General features: G+C 36.1%; 2 protein-coding genes and 1 long non-coding RNA gene across 9 annotated transcripts in view; 2 read left to right on the top strand and 1 right to left on the bottom strand.

Moving 5' to 3' along the window:
• LOC116279904 (membrane cofactor protein-like) overlaps positions 1-21,624 on the top strand; it is a 281,425-nt gene that overhangs the window by 64,699 nt on the left and 195,102 nt on the right. The gene's annotated exons all lie outside the window — the stretch shown is intronic.
• On the bottom strand, positions 494-3,782 carry LOC140688723 (uncharacterized). 3 transcript variants are annotated; one of them, XR_012063473.1, is made up of 3 exons: positions 3,596-3,782; positions 1,802-1,909; positions 494-781 (listed from the first exon to the last, which is right to left on the bottom strand). It is a non-coding gene; the product is annotated as an uncharacterized lncRNA (long non-coding RNA). The 3 variants fall into 3 exon arrangements; XR_012063472.1 differs by lacking the exon at positions 494-781 and having other exon boundaries at positions 1,759-1,909; XR_012063474.1 differs by lacking the exon at positions 494-781 and having other exon boundaries at positions 1,759-1,909; positions 3,131-3,782.
• LOC140688714 (membrane cofactor protein-like) overlaps positions 3,878-21,624 on the top strand; it is a 34,176-nt gene continuing 16,429 nt past the window's right edge. Inside the window, exons 1-5 of the mRNA XM_072948448.1 lie at positions 3,878-4,086; positions 10,125-10,313; positions 10,646-10,748; positions 18,247-18,332; positions 19,155-19,352. Of these exons, the coding sequence (XP_072804549.1) occupies positions 3,966-4,086; positions 10,125-10,313; positions 10,646-10,748; positions 18,247-18,332; positions 19,155-19,352 (697 nt within the window). The 5' untranslated portion in view covers positions 3,878-3,965. The remainder of the gene's footprint in view (positions 4,087-10,124; positions 10,314-10,645; positions 10,749-18,246; positions 18,333-19,154; positions 19,353-21,624) is intronic.

Consider the following 21,624-nt stretch of genomic DNA (forward strand, 5'->3'; position numbering starts at 1 on the left):
AGATCAGAATATATTCTGGTTAGACAGATTGGTATAATATATATGCTGTATCAGTTTTCACTTTCTCAATGGAAACGTAATTTCAATAAATCCATGGTATTTTTAAACTTCAGTTATCTTTAGGAAATGCTGTATATACTAATGATGCATAAAATTCCATATTGCCTAACTTGTACTATTGAGACTACTCTGTGTACCTCTGGCCTTACATTTTTTATCTGAAAAGTAGGGGCTGGAACAATTGATCTCCAAAGCTGTTCCCAGTGCTAACATTCTAATTTTGTTTTGTTTGCCTTTTTGTACACTTAAGTGTGAGATGTTAAGTTAAAGTCTATGATGTTTAAATGTACTTTTCTATCTCCACCATTACAGTGAGAAAGCAATGAAAGATTTTATCTTTATAAACCTACTTGTGGAATGTGCTTTGTAATATATTTAATTTTTAAAACCTCCAGAAGACAAGAGGAAACAAAATGAATACCTTTCCCATCTGAGAGGTGCCCTCCTTTCTGTACTTGACTGAGTTTAGAACCCCTGTGTTGTATGTGGCATGCCACAGTAATGCCCTTGAAGTAATCGCTAAGTAAGAAGATCAACTGTCTGGCAGTTGTAAGTAAAGGTGGCAGAGCTCCCAGGGCCAACATCAAAACAATGGCTTAACTATCCTCTGCTTGGCCATTCTCTTTCAGAGTTTCACAAATACCTAACCTGTAAGCCACCATGACAGGGAAAGTCTCTTCAGAGAGCATTCACAGGTCCCTTCGGGCTGCTACCCCTGCCTCTGAAAAGCAAAATGTAAATATACCAATTTAGGCACCAAAATACCATCTAACACTGTTTTATTAAACAAAGTTGGCTTCTGTTCAATGACACCCCCAGACACCTACCTCTACCCTGCCACCATTCCTAAAGCTACAAGAGAGTGACCACATAGCTCCAAACCTGGTCTACAAACAAGCATATTCTCCTTTCTCTCCTCATTGTCTCTTGGCAGTTGACAAAATCTTTAGAGGAGTTGGAGGAACCACTGGTGTTTAAGCCCCTACTTCACTCAAAGCCTGAACTCTTGAGTTCTAGTCCTCTCAGGACATTATGAAGTTCACAGTCTTTGAACTCAGTCACTAAAATGACCTCAAGCTTAGCAAGTAGACAGTAGCTTCACTTCACAGGTCAGCTTGCCATGCCTGATTTAGAAGAGTTTTCTGTGCAGACAGTTGTAGTTTGTTTCTTTCAAAGACAAACCCTACTTTGTTTAGTTAATCAAATTATTAAAATCAAAATCTCTCAGAACTTCCCCAGCATTTGTAAATCCATGCTGGGGGAAGATTGGCAGAGACATGTTAAATGCACTTGAAAGCTACACCCATTTATTTCATTTAGTATTTAATGGGTATTTATTATGCACCTAGTAAAGGCGTAGAACTATCCCAGCACGGGAGATACAGCAAGAAGACTCCATCCCTGGCTTGGATCTTGACCAGAAAAACAAGGAACAAAGCTCAGAACTTTTCAGATGGAGACTCAGTTGGGCTAAATGAACATAAGTTAAAGAAATTTAGTGATAGTCTTCAATTCTATTTAGGATGGTTTGATGAACCCCAGGTATAGAAATTTCACTGATTGAAAGAAAGTTTCATAAAACCCAACCTATGAATCTAATGGAGCACCTGTCACTAGGAAACCAAAAACTAATCATATTTCTTTCCCTATATTTAAATATTGCCATGGGAAAAATAAACTTACTTTCAAGTCTAAAAATAGATGTGAAACTTTTTTCCAGCTTTATTGAGGTATAACTTACACATAATATTGCATACAAATGGCTGCAGAGAACAATAAATAGATTCTTTCTTTTCATAGATAATCGCCAACATTGAGCCGCAGAACATTTCTATCACTCTTCACAACCCTAAGAATGAACAGAAATGACAATTCCCCCTCATTATATTTTCCTTTACTGTCTCCTTAATTACATCTCTTTTAACTGTGTTATCATGGAGTGTTCGGATTTAACAATCCAAGACACTGAGGTGTTTTTATTTTACAGATCACACTTGTACATTGTGTTTTATATGCTTTGCTTTACTAAGAATTCAAAATTTTTTCTTGATCTGGGATGAAGAGGAAATTCTACGGTTTGTTGAACCCAGAATATCTTTGGCACATCTCAAATATAAAATTATTTCAATATATATAAAATTTTGTAATTCCAGGTGATGTATTTGAGGTCTATAAGGAGAATTTCCATTTCCCCACCATCCTCTCATACCTTAATTCTGTGTGATACAGGGGTCTTTCCCCACCATTCTATGAATAAAGTAGTAGTTGAAATACAGGTTGAATGCAAATAACTTTTTTCTACCTGATTCCAAGTATAACATAGGATCAATACAGAAAACTATTAAGAAAGAAATGTCCATAATCCTGTCAAGCATTGGTTAACTGGAGCGTATTTCCAACTGATTTGTTTTATCTGTATCATTTATTACTTTTGTTTTAATAAAAGAAATGGTAAAATGTATATAGTGATTTGGAGTCTGCTTTTTCCACTTAGATATATCATAGTTTCTTACATTGATTTTTTTACACTGCTTGCTGCACTGAATTTCATAAATTCCATAATTTACCTACCATAAGCTCTTACTACTTCTACTACTAGACACATAAGACTTAAATTTCTTCCAAAACTGTACATCTTTGCTCACAGCTTTGATGATTTCTTTATGATAAACTCTAAGTGGTACTGGTGGTTCAAAAGTCATGCCATTTCAAAACTTTTAACCTACAAAAAAGTTACACTAAAAACTAAAAGTATGAGTTTGTTGGTCTTCCAATATGTTTACTCATACTGTTTGGCTTTTTTATTCTTTGGCAACTAATAGGAAGAAAATGTCAACTCTTTTTGTTTGCTCTTTAATACCAGCCCTGTTACTTTTCACTTACTAGTCATACAGATTTACTTACACTTCCACAAATAAATCTTGCTTACTGTTATTTCTCCAGCATTGTTTGAGAGAATGTTTCAACAGAAAAGTTCTCCCCTTTATCCATTTCATCTAACCAATTCCTTACCATCACAACTCTAATGACATTCATTATTTCCAAGAATTTGTAATACACCCGTCCTTACTTGTCTCATGCATGTATATTTCATCTTCAATAAAGTATTTAGTTGCTCAAAAGCAAGGGCCCCATAGAGTTGAGACCCAATATGATAATGACCTGGTGTTGTTTAATAGTTCACTTTCCCAGGGTGCTCTCCTAGGAGTACAGGGGAGACACATTAGCGGCTGGGAGAGCAATGGCCAAACCTCTCATGATCTTGAAATCTATCAGGCCATGAGAGACTTCTGGAGCAGATACTCAACCACGGAAATCTCAACTATTTTCCCGAATTACGCCTGACTAATGCCAAATACTGAGCAGGTGCCCAGGACCAGTGTGGAGTCTTGAGGGGTGTCTGCCCCATGGTGACCCGCTGTCTAGGCCGCAGGTTTCTATTCTCAGGTCGATGCACTTTCTTCTTTAAACCGGCGTTTCGGAAAAGGGACAATGATGACCGTGCCAACCCTAGATTTCTTTCCACCCTTCCTACCTCGGAGGGGGTTAACAGTCTGTTTACAAAGCGGCAGTGAACCCGCCATTAACCTCAAGGTAGGTCTGCAGAGGGAGGAACCAGAGTCAGTCAGGCCTCAAGAAGGAGGCTCAAAGCTGACCTGGCCCAGGGAGGGTTAAACTCCAGCCTGGGCCCGCGCCCCCTCCCCAGGCCTGACAGCCTCCCCGGCGCCGAGGCCCCGCCTTACAGCCCGCCCATTGGCCCCGCCAGACCCTCACTTCCACCCCGGGAGTGGCCCAGGCCACGCCCACCTGCATCAGCGCTAGACACTGAATCCGGGGATTATTGCGTCCGTTAACTGATCTTTAAAAGATCTCCGCTGGGCTGGTCCCCCCTGATCTTCTCGAAAATGGCAGCGTCTTACACATCGCTCGTGGCACCTTCTGGCCGCCCTGAGAGTCCCCTTTTGGCTTGGTGCTTCTTTGGGATTCTTTTGACGGCCCTAGTGCTCCTGCTACCCATATTCTCCGGTATGTGCCTGGAGAGCCTGTGCGCACCAGAGGCAAAGTGGAGCGGGTCAGGGGGCAAGCTTACCAGAGGCGAGGGAAGGGGGAGCTTTGCTTGGTGGCTTGGGTAGGACTGTCGGGGCTGGGTCCACCCGGGGTCTTAAAGAGTTGGGGTAGAAGGCGTGGCCAGAGTGTCCCCGGGTCTGTTGTGCGGGGACCCACGGGAATGGGGACCATCTAATGTCCAAGGAGAAAATTTGCTTGGTGATGGGCACTGAGCAGTGCGGGGTGTTAGGCACCGCCAGGGTTTACTGGGGCCAAGTGGAGTCCCAAGCAAAAGCTTGTAGGGGGTTTCCAGGACTGAGCCAATTCTGGACAGGAACACAGATCTGGTGCTGGTAGTGACTGCTTGCTTTTGAGTACCCAGGTGCTTGGGATATTGTTAGTCTGGTGCTGTGTTGTGGGGAGGGTTTGCCCTGTGTTCTCTGGGAGGGGTGATGCCTTGTGAGTGGAGTGTTTGTGCCCTGCTGAAATTGTCTGGAGGAGACCCTGCAGGATGGCGTCTGGTGTGTTCTTTGTAGAATTGTCCAGCACAGTGGTGCTGGTTGTGGGGCATGAAAGCTTGTGCTTGCTTTGTGTGGGGCTGGGACACTCATGTTTTGCATTTAGCGCTCAGGTGAGAGCAGGCTCTGGGTGGGACTCCAGCTACAACCCCACCCTTCCAGTCCCCCTGCAGTGATGGAGGTGTGACTTAGGATGCCAGATGTGGCAGAAGAACACACCATACCTGTGATCTATGTGGTGATGCCAGTGACACTAGCGGCTGCAAGGCACCAATGATCACAGAGGCATAAGGAGTGATAAGGTTAACACCTTGGACAGAGGCAATAGAGGATGAAAAGTGCCCACTTGCAAATATTACCAGAGGCAGCTCAAGTAATAGAATTCAAAAGCTTGTGCTATAATGCCGCCAACTGGAGAACAAAAGAAAGGCCTCTAATTTCTAACCTGTTGAATCATTAGAATCAAATAGGTGTTCACTACATCAGAGGCACTGACAGAGGAACCATGAAGCATCATCAAGAACTATGAAGAACCACAGTAACACTGTACCAAGAATAAAATGACAACTCCTAGAAACTAAACTTAAAGTCAGGAATTGTGATCTAACTGATAGAGAATTCATTAGCTGTCATGAAGAAACTAACCATAAGAAAACTTTGAAAAGCAGTTCAATGAACTCAGGAATAAAATTAACAAACAGAATTAATACTATACCACAAGGATTAAAATGCTAAAAATAAAAAAAGACCCAAATGGAATTCCTGGAGGTGAAGAATTCAACAAATGAGATGAAGAATGTGTTAGAAAGCATTGGAAATACAGGAAACCATAAGGAATAGAAAATTAGTGAGTTCAAAGATAGAAACCTAAAAACTATACAAGTAAGAGACGAAAGAGAAATAAAATATTTTTTTTAAATGAGAAGATTCTCCAAAAGCTATCCAACTTTTTAAGGTACGGCAACCTTAAGGTAATGGATATCCCAGAAGAGAGGGAGAAGAGGGCAGAGAGTTTACTTAAAGAAATAATAAATAAGAACTTCCTCAACTTGGGAAGGAACTGGATATAGAATTTCATGAAGCTAAGAAGGCATCTAATAACCTCAGTACCTCAATGGAAAAAGACCTTCTCCAAGACACACATTAAAATTGTCCAAAGTCAATGACGAAGAATATTTAAAGCAGCCAGGGGGGGAAAAAAGGATGGTAACCTACAAAGAAACTCTCATTAGACCATCAGCAGATTTTTCAGCAGAAAACCAGTAAGGAACAGAATGACATTCTCAAGAAAATGGAGAGATAAAATTGTCACCCAAGAATACTCTACCCAGCAAAGATATCATTTAGATATGAAGGCAAAATACTTTCCTAGACAAACAAAAGTTGAGGGAGTTCCACACCAGACCTTTCTTACAAGAAATGTTGAAAGGAGCTCTCCGAACGGAAATAAAATACTTAAAATAATTGTTGGCACAGGTAGTGACTGACTTTTCTCTTTCTAAGGTGATTAATACCATCACTATTGTTTTAAGAAACAAGTTCTGGACTCTTTCATTGCCATGTCTAAGGAAAAAAATATAGCCCACAATATTTGGAGTTCACCTTTGATAATGTTAAAATACCATTTCTAATTACAGCAGTAATGGAGAATAGGTTCATAATAAAGTAATAAAACATAAATATTTTAACATGAAAGAGATGAAAGCTCTGATAAAGGGAAATGTCTGTAACTAAACCAAGGAAAAACATTTGAAGAAAGGCACAAACCAGCAGTGAAAAAAATGATGATTTGAAGATATTTCTGAAACAGTTTGGCTGGACAGTAATGAATTTGAATTTTGCTCCAAGAGTGTATAGAACTGATAATAGTGCTCTTTCAGCTCTGGCACAAGACACTAGAAATGCAGTGATGAATGAGACATGGTCCTAAGAAGGTTACAGACTTGTAGGGAGTATAAACAATAAATAATTACAATTTGAAAAGGGCATAAAAGAAGTAAATTGGGACATCATGGGGACACAACCAATTTTTTTGAGTGAGAGCTGTCAAGAGCCTCAAGGAAGAAGTGGCATCTGAGATGAAACTGAAGGATGAGTGGGTGGGAGGAACAGCAGGGTCTGTGGTCAAAGCTGAAGTGACATGGTGCATGGAGGTCGAGTGTGCTGCAGTAAGTTAAGTAATTTAACGGGCACTACACGAAACTGAATATTGTGTACAAGAGTGAGCAGGGTCCTGATAATGATAGATTTTAAAACTCTCATTAGCCATGTCAAGAAACCTTAGACATTATAATGAGAGCATCAGAGAGCCATTGAAAGGTATCTGGAGGACGGAATGGCCAGGATGACATAATACTAAGACTCTGAGCTCACCTCCTCCCAGGGGTACATCAAAATTACAACTATTTACAAAGCGACTACTGATGAGAAAAACCTGAAGACTAATAGAAAAGATCTTCTACAACTAGAGGTGTAAAAAAGGGACCAAAACAAGATGGATAGGTGGGGCAGAGATGTTGTTTAGTCAAGATATCTACCTCTGGATAGGCGACCCATAAATGGACGTTGTCATTACAATTGTCATAATTACAGTTGCAGAAGCTCTCCCCAAGGAGTGAGGCGTCAGTGCTTCACATCAGGCTCCCCAGCACAGAGCAATCGAATACATAGACTCCACACCCTGACATGAGATCAAGGGTGGAGAATGGGATTTGAGAAGCAGCTCTTTTCGGTGGTGATGACATCATGAGAGTATACATTCTCACCTGGAGGAGGAGGGTGCAGAATGCAATCAAGAGAGTTCCTCAAACAACCCATGAGGAACATCACAGTATCCAATCGAGGAGAGAAGGGAGAGTAGACAGAAGACAGGATGAAAACGAGGTGGTGGTTTGCTACCTGGAAACTAAGGAGAGAGACAGCTTTTCAGGCAGGAGAGAGTGATCAATAGCTCCAGGTGTTAAGAGTCAGGGTAACTAAAATTACTGAGGGAGAAAGTGTTAGAATGAATTTACCAAAAAGGAAGCTACTTAATGACTTTGAAAGTAATTTAAGTGGCCTATAAATGAGTGGGAATTGAGAAATAAAATTGATAGGCTAGATGCAAGAGTTCGTGTTTTGAGAAAGCAAAGAAAGTTTTAAAATGGGTTATGCAGACTGTGGAGAAGCAGCAGAATGGTCAGGTTTTGCTGAGGTTCCATTTTGGGTCAGAGACCATGATTCTCTGAAGGTACCAGCTGGGCAGGGGTGTGGGTGTGTGTTTGTGTCAGAGTTATTTTTAGTATTTGCATGCAAGTAGTGTGCTTGCACAATTTTTGCAGACGTATAGAAAACAAACAGTCCTTTTGATTCATAGCAGAGCACTATTTCACCTTCCTCAATCTCACCTGTAACATTGGGGAATTTTCTGAATGCAGCTGATCATATTATGTAACAGCATCTATTGTTAAAGTAGAGCATTGCAGCTTAATAATAATGTGTAAAGTGTCTTAAAAATAAAAACTCAGTGAGGAGACTATTTTTCTGGAATTAGGAATGTTTAGTTTGAAAGTCTCCACAGGAAGACAATTCAATGTTCTGAGAAAGAGAAGAAATTTGATTATAAAAAATGTGTGATATGAGACGCAATTATTACAGTGTATAAAGCACATAATCAACTGGTTGCCAAAGCAAACATTCTAAACTGCACATTGTTGAAAGCATGTCTTTCATGATGCATGTTACTGGGAAGAAATATTTCCAGTTATTTGAATGGGTTAAACCATCCAACTGACATTTCTTTCTCCATACAGAGCACTATATATGAGAGTCATATTAGAAATTCTTTCTTTATTATATGCTTTCAAGATAGTTACTGAAACTGAATGCATAAAACAAAGGACATTTGTATAATTTAATTATGAGCATGCTGTTAATTTGATTTCTTTCTTGATGCTTCCAGGAAATTCTAGAACGATGTTATATATTTATATCTAGAACGGAATTATGTAGTATTTCTAGCCCATGTTTTTTCCAATTGTAAAATGAGGATGTCTGATTCAGGGTATTCAGTAAATGTAATGTTATTAATAAAATTCAACTCTATGCTAATCTTCTCTTTAAACAATGTTTTTAATAACTATACCTTTTTGTTTGTTTTCTTTGGGGACAGTTGATTGAGGAATATTCATGTATCAAGCTCAGCACAGTGGAAATGTTGAAAACACTTGCTAACTGTTGAAACAATTTCAGGACCTGATGCAATGAAATGTACAGTGTTTGGAGAGAGAAGTTCAAAACTTAGAATATGATAGGAAAGGAGGGTAACATGTCACTTGTTTTAGAGTTCTCTCTTGATTGATCTTTAAGTCTAAAGACAGAGATCCAGGGAGTAAGAAAGAAAGTGTTCCTCAGGCATCAAAACAGGTCTACGTCCTTTCTCCTTAGGTCCTTAGCCTTACGGGAGAGTCCCTCTGCATTCTTTAAGCCCTTTAGGGACTTGATGTGTCTCCATCATATTATTTAACCTAATTCTCTAGCAGTTTTATAAGGTTTTCAAGTGGACAGATAATTAAAGGGAAGAGGACTTGCTGAAGTAGGAATGAAATTATTCTAGGGGTGAACCCCCCAAAAAAAGACCAGAAGTTTAAAATTCTAAAAGCATAGCAATATAGCAGCCTTACTGTTAAGATATATTGGATGAACAGCCCAAACAGCTACTTCAGGGAGCTTCTAAGAGAATACATGATCCATTAATCAGTGAAGGAAGATTAAATTATGTTTACAGTAATGTTCAAGAAAGCAATTTTTTTCATGCAAGGCTATTCAAAGTAGTAAAATTTTATGTTTAAAGAGTGTCCATTTATTTATAAAATGTTCAATTTACTAATGTGAAACAAATGAAAGGAAATTATATTTTTAAAATACTTTGGCCCATATTGATTTTGATCTATGAAATCCACAATGCTCATTTGACATTTACCTCTTACCACAGCATTTCTTGAGTATCAACTGACTACAGAACGTAGTAGAAAAAGAAAACATACGATCCCTGACCTCTAAGACGTTGTATTCCTAGAGGAAACTGAGCCTGAAGTGATAAGTGATCATATGCTTTTGTTTAAAATTATGGAATAGTAATTCGAACAGAGTGCTGTATACTATAAGAAAATAATGCAGTTTTGAGATGAATTTAGAAAGAAGTGGAAAGGATGCATACCTGTAGCTATGTATATTTGAAAAACAAAAGCACTGATGCCTCTCTTCAATTTACTGTTGAATGAAAGTTCACCTTGTTCCCCAACAAACCAAAAGCTAATAGGTTGTTCTTTAAAGTAAGCAAGGCACATACTCCACTGCTGCCACCACTTGGGTAAAAGCATGGGACCCAAAAGAATTTAAAATCTTGCCAAGTGCCTTTCTATGTATTCCACACTACCTAACTGATGCCAGGGCCGCAGTCCCTGACTGGTGAATGAGATGAAGTACTTCATTTTCATGTTCTTACTCTCTTATACCTAGATGCCTGTGATAGTCCACCAAGATTTCAAACTATGAAGCTCCAAGGTGCAGCTAAACCCAGCTACAGTTCTGGAGAAACTGTAAAATATGAGTGTCGCCCAGGTTACAAGCCCATTTTTCCTCCTCTTCCCACCTCTACAGTTTGTCAGGATGATAATACATGGGCACAACTAATGGAGGCTTGTACACGTAAGTAAACAAAAATTTTTTGTATTGCTCTGGAGAATTCCACACATCTTAGCATGCGTATTCTACTACTGCAGTAATGCTTTTCTCGTGTGAATGTAGGTTTTAGATGGCAATGCAATTGTTTAGGCTAAAAAATCCCCAAGGAATCTTCTTTGCAATTGGTTGCCTGGGTAAGTGTGAATCATGTTTGGCCATATAGTAAAGAAGGAAAATCATATTTAAGTAAATAATAAGATTCCCATGAATTCAAGCAAGCAATGTAGAATTCTGAATTTGACTCAAATCTATTTTGAAATTGGTATAAAACAACAAATTTGAATATTTTCTTTTAGGAAAATTATGTCCTAATCTAGGAGATCCTGTTAATGGCCAAGTTATCTGCGTAAATGAAAGCTTTGCATTTGGTACACAAGCTCATTTTGTTTGTAATGAGGGGTAAGTAAGATGCTCCTTAGAGGAAATAAGGTTGAATGTGACTAATTCCATTTTTGTATTGCTATTCTTCTTAAGCATTTCCTGTAAAGTTGATTTCATTTTGCTTTCTATGTGATGTCACACTTGTAGCCAAACAACTCTTGCTAATTTATGAAGACTGAAAAGGTGGGTAATTAGAAAGAAATTTAAATTGAAGGAAAGCAAAACTGTATAATACTTACCATATGTAATAATAAGCCTATTTTAAGCATTAAAATGTAGTAATTATGGTAACTTTATTCTTGGCAATAAAGTGTACCCTGTATAAATGGCCAATTCTCAGAGTTGAAGTGGGGCTTATGGAAATGGGAGGTAGAATTGCCAACCAAAGATATTCTTATATTGAGATAATCTGTAAAGTTTTACCAGATCTAAATTGACCTGCTTAGCCCAGACCATAATGTTGATGATAATCTCTTAGTTGGAAAACCTTATTTTTTCAGACTGCTACAAAGGAATGAAGCATCTCAGAAAGAAGTACTGAGTATTTAATAATAGCTTTTGTTCTACAAAGTTTCTTTAATAATACATATTGGGGATCCTGGGCATATATTTTAAATATTAATTTAGAGGGTAAATGTAATACAGTGTGGAAATGAAACAGGTTTTTAAATATTTGCTTTAATCATACTTTGTTGAATTCATTTAATAGTTCTAATATTTTTGTGTATGTGAGGAATCTTCCAAGTTTTATAAATATAAAATTATATCATCTGCAAAAGGTGATAATTTTAATTCTTCCCTTTCAAGCTGGATGCTTTTTATTTCTTTTTCTTGTTTAATTGCTCTAGCCAGAACTTCCAGTACCATATTGAATAGAAGTGGTAAAAGTGGCCATCCTTGCCTTTTCTCATCTTGGAGAAAAAGTTTTTAGCTTTTCCCCATTAAGTGTGGTATTTGCTATGTGTTCCATGTATTGCATTTATTATTTTGAGACAGTTTCCATCTTCTCCTAGTTTGCTGGATATTTTTATCATGAAATATGTTGAATTTTGTCAAATGCTCTTTCTGCATCAATTGAGATGATCATGTTGGGTTTTTGTTTCTCTTCATGCTGTTGATGTGGCATATTAATTACAATGATTGACTTTCATGTGTTAAGCCATCTTGGCACTCCAGAAATAATTCTCAATTGGTCACAGTTTTTAATCGTTTTTATACATTGATGAACTGCTTGCCAGCATTATGTTGAGGATTTTTGTATCAGTGTTTATAAGTGATGTTATTTTGTAGCTTGCTTTCTTGTAGTATCTTTATCTGGTTTTGGTATCATGGTAATACTGGTCTCAGAATAGGTTTGGAAGACTTTAATTCCCTCTGCTAGTTTTGAGTTTAGTTTATCTTTCTCTGGTTCCTTAAGTTGTAAAGTTAGGTTGTTTATTTTCTTCCATTTTATTGAAGTACAGTCGATTTACAGTGTTGTGTTAATTTCTGGTGTATAGCATAGTGTTTCATTTATAAATATATATGTACATATATACACATATATATTTCTTTTCATAATCTTTTTCATTATAGGCCATTACAAGGTATTGAATATAGTTCCCTGAGCTATACTGTAGGACTTCCTTGCTTATTTATTTTATATATAGTAGTTATGTTGTTTATTTTATGTCTTCTTACTTTCAATTGAAGAATAATTTACCTACAAATTATGTTAGTTCCAGGTGCATCACATAGGATTTTGATATTTTTATACATTTCAAAACGATCACAATAAGTCTAGTTACCATCTGTCATCATACAAAGTTACTACAATTTATTGACTATTTCTCCCATACTGTACATTTCATCTTTGTGACTTATTTCTTTTGTAACTAGGAGTTTGTGCCTCTTAATTCCCCTCACCCTCTTCACTCCTCCCTCCACCCCTTCCCTCTGCCAACCACCCTTTTGTTCTCTGTAACAGGAGTCTGTTTCCATTTCTTTGTATTTCTTCATTTGTTTTGTGTTTAAATTGAGCATGTAGGTGAAATAATACAGTATTTGTATTTTTCTGTCAGACTTATCTCACTTAGCATAATATTCTTTTGAGCCCATCCATGTTGTTGCAAATGGCAAGATTTCCCTGTTTTATGACTGCTAGATTCCAGTGTGTGTGTGTATCACATCTTCTTAATCCAGTCATTCTGTTGAAGGGCACATAGTTTGCTACCATATATATTTTGGCTGTTTTAAAGAATGTTGAAATGAACGTACGGGTGCATATACTTTTTTGAATTAATGGTTTTCGAATGAATGGTTTTCTTATCTTCAGAAAGATACCCAGAAGTGAAATTGATGGATCATATGGAGGCTCTATTTTTATCTTTTTCAGGAGCCTCCATAGTGTTTTCCAAAATGGCTGTATCAACTTACGTGATTTTTCTTTTTCCCCACATCCTGACCAACACTTGTTATTTGTTGTCTTTTTGATCACAGTCATTCTGATAAGTGTGAGATGATTGATCATTGTGGTTTTGTTTTGCATTTCCCTGATGACCAGATGTTGATCATCTTTTCATATGCCTGGTGGCCATCTGTGGGTCTTCTCTGGAAAAATGTCTATTCAAGTGCTCTGCCCATTTTTTTTAACATTTTTTATTGATTTATAATCATTTTACAATGTTGTGTCAAATTCCAGTGTTCAGCACAATTTTTCAGTCATTCATAGACATATACACATTCATTGTCACATTTTTTTCTCTGTGATTTATCATAACATTTTGTGTATATTTCCCTGTGCTATACAGTGTAATCTTGTTTATCTATTCTACAATTTTGAAATCCCAGTCTATCCCTTCCCATCCTCCACCCCCCTGGTAACCACAAGTCTGTATTCTCTGCCCATGAGTCTATTTCTGTCCTGTATTTATGCTTTGTTTTTGTTTGTTTGTTTGTTTTTGTTTTTGTTTTTTAGATTCCACATATGAGTGATCTCATATGGTACTTTTCTTTCTCTTTCTGGCTTACTTCACTTAGAATGACATTCCCCAGGAGCATCCATGTTGCTGCAAATGGCATTATGTTGTCGGTTTTTATGGCTGAGTAGTATTCCATTGTATAAATATACTACATCTTCTTTATCCAGTCACCTGTTGATGGACATTTAGGCTGTTTCCATGTCTTGGCTATTGTAAATAGTGCTGCTATGAACACTGGGGTGCAGGTGTCATCCTGAAGTAGGGTTCCTTCTGGATACAAGCCCAGGAGTGGGATTCCTGGGTCATATGGTAAGTCTATTCTTAGTCTTTTGAGGAATCTCCACACTGTTTTCCATAGTGGCTGCACCAAACTGCATTCCCACCAGCAGTGTAGGAGGGTTCCCCTTTCTCCACAGCCTCTCCACAAACTTTTGGTCAACTCATCTTCGACAAAGGAGGCAAGAATATACAATGGAATAAAGACAGTCTCTTCAGCAAATGGTGTTGGGAAAACTGGACAGCAGCATGAAAAACAATGAAGCTAGAACACTCTCTTACACCATATACAAAAATCAACTCAAAATGGATTAAAGACTTAAACAAGACAAGATACAATAAACCTCCTAGAGGAAAACATAGGCAAAACATTATCTGACATACATTTCAAAAAGTTTCTCCTAGAAGAAATAAAAGCAAGAATAAACAAATGGGACCTAATGAAACTTACAAGCTTCTGCACAGCAAAGGAAACCAGAAGTAAAACAAGAAGAAAACCTACGGAATGGGAGAAAATTTTTGCAAGTGAAACCGACGAAGGCTTGATCTCCAGAATATATAAGCAGCTCATACGACTCAATAAGAAAAAAATAAACAACCCAATCCAAAAATGGGCGGAAGACCTAAACAAGCAATTCTCCAAGGAAGACATACAAATGATCCAAAAGCACATGAAAAAATGCTCTGCCCATTTTTTTATGTTGAGTTGTATAAGTTGTATATTTTGAATATAGCATTCTATTAGATATATCATTTAGAAATATCTTCTCCCAGTTCATTTGTTGATAATTTCCTTTGCTGTGTGAAAAATGTTTAGTCTGAGGTAGTCCCATTTGTTTATGTTTGCTTTTGCTTCCCTTACAGAGGAGACATATCTGAAAAAATATTTCTAAGACTGGTATCAAAGAACATATTACCTGTGCTTTCTGCCAAAAGTTGTACAGTTTCAGTCTTATATTTAAGCCTTCAATCTATTTGTATTTTATTTTTGCTTATGGTTTAAGAAAGTAGTCCAGTTTGATTCTTTTGCATGTATCTATCCATTTTTCCCAGCACTATTTATTCAAGAGATTATCTTTGCCCCATTGTATATTCTTGCCTCTTTTGCCCTAGATTGACCATATAAGCATGGGTATATTTCTGGTCTCTCTATTCTGTTTCATTGATCTGTGTGTTTGGTTTTTATAACACATTGTTTTGATTACTGTAGCTTCAAAGTGTGCTTTGAAATAAGGGAGTGTTATACCTCCAGCTTTGTTCTTTCTCAAGATTATTTTGGTTACCTGGAGTTTATCATGTTTTCATACAAATTTTAGAATTCGTTCCAATGCTGTGAAAAATGCCGTTAGTATTTTAATAGGAATTGCAGTGAATCTGTAGATTGTCTTGGGGAATATGGCCATTTTAACAATATTTATTCTTCTAATTCATGAGTGTGGTATACCATTCCATTTTTTTCTGTCATCTTCAATTTCTCTCATCACAGTGTGTAGTTTTCTAAGTACAGGTCCTTTACCTCCTTGGTTAGGTTTATTCCTGTGTGCTTTATTCTTTTGATGCAGTTATAAATGGAATTGTTTTATTAATTTATCTTGCTGATTGTTTATTGTTAGTATATAGAAACACAACCAACTTCTGTATATTAATTTTGTATCCTGCAACTTTACTGAATTTATTTTTTAGTTCTGGGAGTTTTGACAGCATCTTTAGGATTTTCTGTATGGCAGTTTTAGTTCCTCCTTTCCAATATGGATTCCTTTTATGTCTTTTTCTTGTTTGATGGCTGTGGCAATGGCTTCTAATACTATGTTGAATAAAAGTGGCAAGAGTGTGAATCCCTGCCTTGTTCCTTTCTTAGAGGAAAAGTTTTCATATTCTTACTGGTGGTTATGATATTAGCTGTAAGCTTGTCATATATGGCCTTTATTATGTTAAGGTATATTCCCTCTATATTCACATTGTTGAGAATTTTCATCATAAATAAAAGTCGAGTTTGTTGAAAAGCTTTCTCTGCAATCTGTGTGATAATCTGTGATTTTTACCCTTTAACTTGTTAATGTTATATCACATTGATTTGCAATATTGAACCATTCATGCATCCCTAGGATAAATCTCACTTGCTTGTGGTGTATGATACTTTTCAAATATTTTTAATTTGTTTGCTAGTATTTTGTTAAGGATTTTTGCATCTATGTTCATAAGGATGTTGGTCTGTAATTTTCTTTTGTTGTGGCATCTTTGTATGGTTTTTAGTATCAGGGTAATGCTAGTCTTGTAAAATGCTTTGGAAGCATTCCTTCCACTTCAATGTTTTGGAATAGTTTGATACAGATAGGTGTTAACTCTTTTTTTTTAAATGAGTTATAGTTGATTTACAATATTATATTAGTTTCAGATGTACAACATAGTGAATCAAAATTTTAATAGATGATACTCCATTTATAGTTATCATAAAATATTGGCAATATTCCCTGTGCTGTGAAATATAGTTTGAGAAGGATAGATGTCAACTCTTCTCTAAATATTTGCTTGAACTCCCCTGTGTGAAGCCATCTGATTCTGGAATTTTGTTTATTGAGAGTATTTTTATTAGTAATTTAATTTAATTACTGATATTTGGTCAATTTGTATTTTCTATTTCTTCCTTGTTCAATCTTAGGAGATTTACATTTCTAGGAATTTGAGCATTTCTTCTAGGTTATTCATTTTATTGCCATATAGTTTTCATAGAAATCTTTTATGATCCTTTGTATTTCTGGGATGTTGGTTGTAAGTTCTCATTTTTGACTTCAGATTATCTTGATTTGGGTCCTTTTTTTTTTTTTTTGATGAGTCTGGCTAAAGGTTTATCACTTTTGCTTATCTTTTCAAAGTACCAGCTCTTTGTTTCATTGATCATTTCTATTTGTTTTAGTCTCATTTATTTCTGCCTTGATCTTTATGATTTCTTTCCTTCTACTAACTTTGGGTTTTCTTTGTTCTTTTTCTAGTTTCATTAGGTGTAAGATTATGTTGTTTAATTGAGATTTTTCTTACTTCCTGAGGTAAGACTGTATTGCTATAAACTATCCTCATAGAAATGCCTTTGGTGTGTCCCATAGATTTCGGATCATTGTGTTTTTGTTTCATTTGTCTCCAGGTTTTTTTTTTAATTTCTTCTTTGATTACATTAGTGACCCATTGGTTGTTTAGTAGCACATTGTTTAGCCTCCATGTGTTTCTGTTTCTAGTTGATTTCTAGTCTCATGCCATGTTTTCCAGGTTAGGGAAGTTTTCAGCTACTCTTTTTAAAAATAAGTTCCCTGCTCCTTTCTCTCTTTCTTCTTTTTCTGGGGTGTCTATCATGTGAATTATTTAGTATACTTTTTTTATTGTCCCAGAGGTCTCTTAAACCATCCTCACATTTTCAAATTCTTTTTTTTTCTAATCAGCTTGAGTGATTTTCACTATTCTGTCTCCCAGTTGCTAATCCATTATTCAGTATTATCTAATCTGCTGTTGAATCCTTCTAGTTTATTTTTTATTTCAATCATCATATTCTTCAGGTCTGTTTAGGTCTTGAAATATGTAAGATTTACCAAAATGTGACACAGCAACACAAAGTGAGCAAACATTGTTGGAAAAATGGTGCCAATTGACTTGTTCAGTGCAGGACTGCCACAAAACTTCAGTTTGTTAGAAATTTAATAAAGTGAAGAACAATAAGATCAGATATGCCTGTATCCTGATCTAAAGAGTATTAATAAGAGCTTAAATTTACCTAGTACTCACTATGTGCCAGATGCTAACTTACCCAGTCCTCAAAACAGTCACATGAGGTATGTACTATTATTCTCCTTTTCATAGATGAGGAAACCGAGCAAAAGAAACATTAAGGGACTCATCCAAGTTCAAATAAGAAGTGAGTCTCAGAGCTGGAACCTGGATGCAGGCAGGCAAGCTCTAGGGCCTGATCTCTCTACTCAGTCCCCACTGAGCAGAATGGTGTGAGCAAAAGCACAGAAGTGAATGTGTGATGCGTTTGCCTGAGACAGCAAAGAGGGCCAGACTGACAGGCATTACAGAGCAATTTGGATATCTTGCTGTAGGCCAATGTGTATTCACATGCAGAATCTCTTTATTTGATTAAGTTGCAAATTTAGCACTTCCATTTATATTTTTAAAGAAACTTCTCCCTCAAATTACTATAGTGCAGAAAAATAGCCATATACAAATGTTTTCCTTATTAAGTGTATCTTGCATTTGCTAAAGAACATAGTAACTTTTCTTTTCTCATATAGTTTTTACATAATTGGAGAAAAAATTCTACATTGTGAAATTTCTGAAAATACTGTGGCCTGCAATGATAATCCCCCAATATGTGAAAGTAAGCATGTTCTCTTTTTAAACTATAGCGCAGAAGTTCTCAGATTTTTTTTGGCCTGGGGACCCCTTTAAGCTTTTAAATTAACATAGACACCAAAGAACTTTACTTTATGTGGGTTATATCTCTTAATATTTATTATACTGCAGTTAAAACTGAAAAGATTTTTAAATAACTATTTATTAGTTCATTTTTAAGAAGAGTAAACTTAATACATGCTAACACACGCAATATATTTTTATAAAAAAATCAAAATTTTCCAAAGCCAAAAGTGAGAATAGTGACATTGTTCTACAGCTTTCCAACTTTCTTTAATATCTGGACTCACTCTGCGGCAAAATCACACAATTTGTAGCCTCTAGAAAATTTCACCATATGCTTATAAGAATGGCAGTGAAAAATGACAGTAATACTTCGTGCTAAAATGAACTACCAATTTAGTGAGTGGATATTTATAAACCATAAAGCATTTCTCAACTAGCACTGAGTTGTGCTTTTAATCACAAGTGTATTTTAGCATTATATTGTCAGCACCTTTTATGATGATAGCAAAACTTAGCATACCCTTGCAGGTAAATAGATGTATTTCATATTTTGTAGAAGTATTTAAGAAAACAAGTTTTACTCTAAAAGTTAATTTCTATATTAACGATTTAAACTTAGGATAATACATTTTCACATAGAGACTTTCTTCTAAATGGATGTTGGATTCACAACTAGCTTATAGATCATATGTAAGTAAATTTTTTAAAGGCAATTCATGAGACTTCACTAATACCATCGATCTTTTCCCTTGACCTTATGCCCTTTTCCCCCCTTTTCAAGAAATTAAGTGTTCACGACCTACAGAAATAGAAAATGGAAGATACACCAATAGCCACAAGGATATTTTTGAATATAATGAAGCAGTAACTTATATTTGTGATCCTTCGAGTGGACCAGATGAATACTCACTTGTTGGAGAGAGCAGGCTTGTTTGTGTTGGGAGTGACACATGGAGTAGTGACGCTCCTCAGTGTAAAGGTAATAATTTCCATTTATTCCCTTCTTCATGTGTAAATACTGCGGAAACACTTTGTAAATAGTTTTACCAACAAGTAAATGAAATAGCCATATGTACTTGCTCCTCCTGCTAAATTGACTTCCAAGTTAATCTAATATAGGCCAAATCAAATAAAAAATAGTTCTAGTTGTAGAGTTCCCCACCTGTCACCCCACGTCCTTCACTTTCCAATTTACACATCATGAACTACTGCAATACGTATGAGTTAGGATTTTTGTTTGTTTGAAAGCATCAGAAAACTCAGCACATACTGGCTTTAAAAATTAGAAAGTTTTATCATGTATTACAAGACCTCTGAAAGTTCTGGGCACAGGAAATGGTAAATTGTAAAAGACGAATAAGATTGTTAAACTCTAGACGAAACTTACTTAAACAACAATGTCTAATGATTACACAGTGATCAAAAGCAGGGAGACACTGAAGGGGCTTTGACTCTTAAAGAAGGATCCACAAAATAATAATAAAATATTTATTCCTTTCAAATGTACATGGAACATTCTCTAACACCATATTTTAGGTAGTAATTTTAACACATTTCTAAAAAATTGAAACTATTACCAGTACATTTTCTGATCATAATAGAATGAATGTAGAACTCAAAAGAAGGTATATGTTAGACATCCAAATATTTGAAAAGTATGCAAGACACTTCCAAGTAACCCATGATTCAAAGAAGCAGTCTCATGGAAATTAGGAAGTGTTTTGAATTAAATAAAAATGAAAACACAACATATTAATATATCAAAATTGTGGGACAGCAAAAGCAGCATTGTTTAGAAGGATACCTGTAGTATGAAATGCATATATTAGAAAAAGAGAAAAATCTCAAATCAATAATCTAAGCTTCCCCCTTAAGATACTAAAAAAGAAAAGCAAATTAGACCCCAAACAGGAAAACACAAGGGAATAATACAGAGAAAAATTTATAAAATTGAAAAAGAAACAAAATAGAGATAATTAAAGAAATAAACACCTGGTTCTTGGAGAAGGTGGTAAAAAAGATAAACCTACAGACAATCTGACAGAAAAAAGAAGATAGAAGTTACCAATATTAAGAGTGAAAAAGAGGGCATTACTGTATATCCTGAAGACGTTTTAAGAATAAATGAGAATAAAACAAACCACTTTATGCCTATAAATTTGACAACTTAAACCTTTTCACAACATATTCAAATAGACTTATTTCACCAAAGAAGATATGTGGGTGCCAAAAAAGTATATGAAAATTTTCAATATCATTAGTAAGTAATAACATAAATGTAATTTAACAACACAATGAGATACCACTAAACGCCTATTCGAATGGCTGAAATTAAAAAGAAAAACTAATACCACATTTTGATGAAGTTTAAGTATTTGGAACTCTAATACATTGCTATAAGAATGCAAAGTAATATGACCATTTTGGAACACAGTTTGGCGATTTCTTATAGAGTGAAGCATATATTTAAGGCACTACTCAGAAATTCCAGTGAAATGAAAACATTTACATATAGAAACCTGCATGAGAATTTTCATAGCATCCTTAGTCATTGTCATCCTACTACAGAAACAAGCCACATGTCCTTCAACTGGTGAATGGAGGAACAACCTTGGTATATCCATACAATATAATATATAACACTCTGCAGTAAAAATGAATGAGCTTTTAATCCATGCAACAACAGGAATGAATAAAGCACCTAGAATTCCCTATCAAAGAGGAGTCTTTCAGCTGAAGGTGAAATAAATAAAAACAGTTTCAGATAAACAAAAGTTAAGAGAACTTGTGATAAGCTGACCTGAACACATGAATTGATAAGGAAGTTCTGGTGGAAGAGAAATGATACCTGATGGAAATTCAGATCCACAGGAAAGGAGGAGGAACACTTCTGGTTTAAAAGGCTTTCTGCTATCTGGCCCTCAGTTATTTCTCAGATTTACTCTCATAAGATGTCCTCTGAACTCCCTGCCCAGCCCAGCACTTTTTGGTTTTGGTTTCTTTTTTTTTTTTTTCCAGATTCTGCAAAACATAATCTTGAAGTCAATCTAGAGGGCATGACCTGTGTTTTACTTCTGAAGAAGTAGAGTAGAGTGGGGAATACCAGAGTACATCAGCCTGAAGACTAAACATTTTGCATGGCTGGATTTTTCAACTTTTAAGTTTGAGTATTTAAAGTATTACCTTCTCCAAAAAGTCTTCACTACCTTTTTAAAAGATCAGGGAACTCTAACTAGTGTCACCATGATCTT

Source organism: Vicugna pacos, chromosome 23 (assembly GCF_048564905.1).
Source record: "Vicugna pacos chromosome 23, VicPac4, whole genome shotgun sequence".
Taxonomy (NCBI): Eukaryota; Metazoa; Chordata; class Mammalia; order Artiodactyla; family Camelidae; genus Vicugna; species Vicugna pacos.